Raw genomic sequence first — 5,047 nt, 5'->3', positions numbered from 1 at the left:
CACAAAAGCCTGCAAAGAGTGGCGTCCGGCAACTTGATCTTATCTACCGCAAATCCGGTGCACGTTACAGGTAAAAAAGGGAAAAAGGCTCAGGACAATCTACCCTTGTCGCCAGAGCTTTGCTTACTGAAAATGGGAGGATCGGTTTTTAAAAAAAACGCATCATGGCTTACTGAAAATGGGAGGGTCAGTTTTAAAAACCGCATCATGGATATCAGTCGGAGAAAAGCCGAAGCCATTATTTTGATATTGATGATGCAGGAAACACGCGCTCTCTGCTACACTTCTAACTGGATCAGTGTACATGATACAATCCAGGAAACAGCAAAATGCCAACCCATATGAAAATCATGGAGGCATTTGCCCAGGAGAAGATGCTAAGCCTCTGCAAGTTACAAGTTCTGCCAGTCTATAGTTTACAAGTTACAGATCTATCACTACTATACATACAACCGATCTTCTCCTGGTTTCCCGTATCTATATATATGCTCTTTCCCCCCTAATAGAAGAATCAAATAATTCCAACCGCCGGCTATTTAGTTAGCCATTACCCTAGCATCTTCTAATGAGTCCACCCACATTCTGAGCGATGTCTTGTTTGGTCTCCACTGAAACAGGCGGGTCACCGATATACATATCGAAGAAAGCCCCTGTTTGTAAAGACAGAGTTTAATTGAAAAAAATATTACAACTCGGACTACATAAGAATTCTAGCTTTAAGTAAATTATCTATAGTTCTGTTGCAGAAAAATATATAGATGCACTTACTGCAAAGATCTTTGCTCTGGACAGCACCAATTTGTTTGCCATCAACTGCAGCATATTTCCTTGTTAATGTATATTATGGTGGAAAACAACTCAAATCGTACTAAAAGGAACAATTATACTATGAACATTTACTATACAGCATAAATATACTATGCATATATCATGATGGACATAATGATACTGATTTGGTGATGTAGATGCTGATTTTTTCTTTTCATAAATTTTGGTCAAACTTAAGAACTAGTTCGACTTTAAGACAAAATTTTAAGGACTTAATTTCTGGGAAGGAGGGAGTACATACGTATGTACTAACCTTCAGTTATAAGCTGGCCATCACATGTTTGACGGAAGTCGATCTTTGTACCCTGCAGTGAAGCCGACTATAGTATCACATGCCTAAACGCACCAAATCATATTAACCAGATGAGACTGAAACTTACTGCAGGTATTCGAATGTCTTCCCTGAAGTAAGATCCAAATGTTTTCAAACAATGGTAATCGGTATTAGGATTCATCTGATCATAAAGTAAGAAAAAAAAACTCTGTTATGCCTATACGGATAGCAAAAAATATTAAACTAGTTGCTGAATTAATAAGCACCTTTTGCAGTCGAAAGCCAAGAGACTTCTCAAATGCACTGAAAAGTTTGTTAATACAAATAAACAATTAACTTCAATCTTGCATTGACCATATCTTCTGAACCATAAATAAGAATCAAAATATACTACTGTTAGCATGAGAATTTAAGATTACTTACTCTCGCACTGCACTAATGCTAAGCCCATTGTAGCTAACTACCAGTCTGACTGTCATATGAATATTTTCCCTGCATAGCAGGGCAAGTATAATGCAAAATTCATTAGCAACAGAGGCAAATGAGTTGCAGGTGGGGAAGAAAATGAATGTTTCTGATGTAGTATCAGGGAATAAGAAAAATCCTACACATCATCAAAACTCGTACGCCCTACAGAGGGAATCTACTGACAGCAGGTAGGGAGTCCCAAAAATGACATGAAAGAATTGGTTGGGAACTGTTTCTCTATGAACAGAAACGTTAAACGGCTATCTTTCTTGACGATTTCCAGATTTTTTACCAGATGGAACCGTTTCTCTAGCTCAGCTTACACAAGTGTTACATGTAAATAGGCTGTGTAAGCTCAAGAATATGGGAAAGATCTTCATACAAAGAATTTAAACATATGTACATGATCAATAAAGCATTCACACCTTAGAAGATCTTCATAGAAATCCGGGTGATCCTTCAGCTCGGCAACTGGAACAGAAGCATACTTTGAACCCAGCTTCTTGCAGATAGAATCCGGTTGTATATCTATAAGAATAGTCGAATACAACATGAGTAACTCAAACGAACAACCTTTAAGCAGTACCTCAGTCTGTTATCAGTTCATAAGTAATAGCAGCACACAGGGAAATTTTGCCTACTCACATAATCCAAAGGCATAAAGATTCAGGTTTTTGACCTTCATTATCCGCATATTTCTGTAACCCATCCCGACAAGCACCTGTAAATTTAATTGTTTGTTGTCAAAGGGAATGCTGAAGGCCATATTAAGATTACAAATTTGGTATAAAACATCGCGACACTGTCAAAATAACAAGATACAGACAAAAGTGTCCAAATAATTGCCACAGCACTGGAAGCAGAGCATGTAATAGGGCAAAAGGAAAGGGAACAATATTTGACTGGCAAGAAGGAAAATGGTGCATGACGCAATTATCCACAAAAGAGAGTAGGAAAAGGACCTCTGCGGTTGGATTGGAATTCTCCTCAAGAAGAGTAGGGAACTTGATCCCAGTTCTTGGTTCTGTCAGATCTTCCAGCAATATTGTTCTTGGCACAGCAACACGAGCACAACCTGGGTGCCTTTCGTCCAAATAAGGCTGATCAACATGTTCTCTGATTTGGTCACCATCTTTTCCCAACATCATTGAATCCGCAAGCATCATCGGCGATCTTATCAATGCACATAATGATGATCAATTAATAAAGCAAAAACTGAAATAAAAGCATAGCCTACAGGAACAAACAGGACAGAGAAAGGGAGCAGTAACAATCCAACAAGATATATCACGATAGAGCATTGTATTCCCTTTCTATAAAAAGCAGGGGTTTGAACCTTACATGTTTTCAAATGGTGGTATTACACTAGCGGCAGCCAGCATAAGAATGTTACAGGCATGACGCTCCTCAACCTCATTCCACACTCGCCCAAGCGTTGCGTTTGCAAGCTTGGCTAAGAGCATTTGTATAGCATGCTCTTCTCTGACTTGCAATCCAGCCAAGTGCTGCACGCAAGAGGTCACTTGCTTTATGTGTGCCCGACAGGCTCTTGAACCAGAGCCCGCAACAGCAGACAACCTGTGTAAAATCTTGGGATTTGATGCTCTAGAAAGGCAGAAATAGAAAGCTCCAGCAACCTTGTTGAAGGAGCTGAATGCTTCCTGAACTGCACCACTTCCTGCAGAGCTTAAATGCCGTGGATGCTGAAAGGAACTCTCGACTAAAGCTCCAACTTGTGATATCAATCCTAACCCGATATCATGCGATATTGGAGAGCCTAGTGGAAACTTGTGCAGGTATCCTCCGTTATGATCAAGCTTGGAGAAAATGAACCAATCGGGTTTCATAGTGCTGCCAAATACTGCAACTTCAGAAGTCTTTGTACCAAGTCGGGGAGTTTGCCAACAGGAGAAGTTCACCGGATCTGTCAATTGGAACAAAGGAACTGAATCAGGGCACAGTTGCAACACATATTCAGTTCCTGCTTGCAGACAGAAGTTTTACGGCAGTGTTTGCGCCTACCCTTCAAAATGTATGAGCTAATCTCCAACGCAGCCCTCATGTTCTCTTGAAAAATTACTTTCCAATTCATCATTGCGCGATACTTGTTACACTCTAAGAAGCCATCCTTTCACCACACATCAGCTAGTGATTTTTTATCCCTTAAGCCATCCACAGTAGTTGGCATAACGAAGCAAGCCATTGGCAGTAGTTGGCATGACGAAGCAAGCCATTCACAGTAGTTGACATGACGAAGCAAGCAATTCACAGTAGTTGGCATAACAAAGCAATAACTAACCATCCCAAAAACAGCAATTGGAGCTCCCAAAAATCATCCAGTAGCACGAAAAGAAAAGGAAATCTTATGATCTCACTGGCGCCAAGGAAAATACAGAAAACGCGGAGCCGCTACATACAAAACGGTTCCAGCTACAGATCAGAATTCCCCCTCCCTCGCCGCAACTAAGCACTCGGCACAGAAATCCCACCTTCTGTACAGAAATCCACAAGCCCAACCAACACCCAGAACGCCCGGATCAGCAACAAACACACCGTGATCCCGCAGCCTCCGCCAGATTCACACACAAGAAACACCACCAAACCCATCATCCACAGTCCGCCCCCAAATCCTAACGCCAGCCAACCTCCCCCCGCCAAACCAACCAAGAAAATCCCTCCCACGAATCAACCACTTGAACCGCCCGCATTCCGCCGCTCGTCCCATCCAGAGCGAGACGCGCATAAAGAAGGGAGGTGGAAAAATAACAGCTGAAGGAAGAAGCACACCAGACCTTGGGCGCACGGAATCGCGCGTTGTCGTCGGCGGATCGGGGAGGTGGCAACAGCCGCTGCGTGCGCGAGCACGTTTGGCAGATGTGGGGGAGGGGGGAGGATGCCGTGCGGTGCGCCCGTGGCTTCGTCCGCCGGCGTTCCCCCGGATTCTAAACCGAACCCAGGGGAATGGAATGGGGGAGGGGAGGCAGAGGGGAAGGTGGCGGTGGTGAGTGAATGAAGAAGCGAAAGCGAGAGGATTCGCTTTCGTGTTAACTCGCCTCCCCAACTGCTGCCGAGAAACTTTCTCGGCGGCGGCTGGCTGGCTCTGCCCCGTCCGTCCGTGCGTGCGAGGCGAGCAGCACGTGCGCCGATGCCCTGCTTTGGGTTGGGGTTGGGGTTGCCGGGTCGGGTCGGGGGATGATGGTTCTCCGTCTGATTTGCTACGGGTTTTAAGACGAACCGGGATTCTCTGCCTGTCGGCCCTCTTGTTACCTTCAAACTCTTCTTCAGAACCGAAGAAAATAATCCACCCTCAATAAAAAAAACATCCTAAATTCACCCTCCTTCTGTAGAAAATGGCGAATTATACAAGAGCTTATCCACCTGAACGCATAATTCCACCTGCGATCTGTGGGAGAAGCCAAGGCGTGCAAATTTGGGGGTAAAAAAAAAAAGGAATCCCGGCATATGCCGTCTCCTGAC

At 43.7% G+C, this 5,047-nt stretch overlaps 1 protein-coding gene across 2 annotated transcripts; it reads right to left on the bottom strand.

Moving 5' to 3' along the window:
- Window positions 1-212: 212 nt before the first annotated feature.
- Window positions 213-4,740, bottom strand: LOC123128617 (fatty-acid-binding protein 2). 2 transcript variants are annotated; one of them, XM_044548666.1, is made up of 11 exons: window positions 3,593-4,740; window positions 2,912-3,494; window positions 2,533-2,743; window positions 2,216-2,291; window positions 1,996-2,098; window positions 1,526-1,594; window positions 1,369-1,405; window positions 1,209-1,283; window positions 1,082-1,133; window positions 769-813; window positions 213-650 (listed from the first exon to the last, which is right to left on the bottom strand). In XM_044548666.1, exons 1-11 carry the CDS (start codon window positions 3,663-3,665, stop codon window positions 553-555), a joined length of 1,422 nt encoding a protein of 473 aa, XP_044404601.1. In that variant the 5' UTR covers window positions 3,666-4,740; the 3' UTR covers window positions 213-552. The 2 variants fall into 2 exon arrangements, with proteins under 2 accessions (XP_044404601.1, XP_044404603.1); XM_044548668.1 differs by having other exon boundaries at window positions 4,363-4,734.
- Between the last annotated feature and the right edge of the window lie 307 nt (window positions 4,741-5,047).

This window comes from Triticum aestivum, chromosome 6A, assembly GCF_018294505.1.
Source record: "Triticum aestivum cultivar Chinese Spring chromosome 6A, IWGSC CS RefSeq v2.1, whole genome shotgun sequence".
In the NCBI taxonomy this organism is placed as follows: Eukaryota; Viridiplantae; Streptophyta; class Magnoliopsida; order Poales; family Poaceae; genus Triticum; species Triticum aestivum.
The sequence above is the reverse complement of the archived record's forward strand: the minus strand, read 5'-3'. Positions and strand labels throughout refer to the sequence as shown.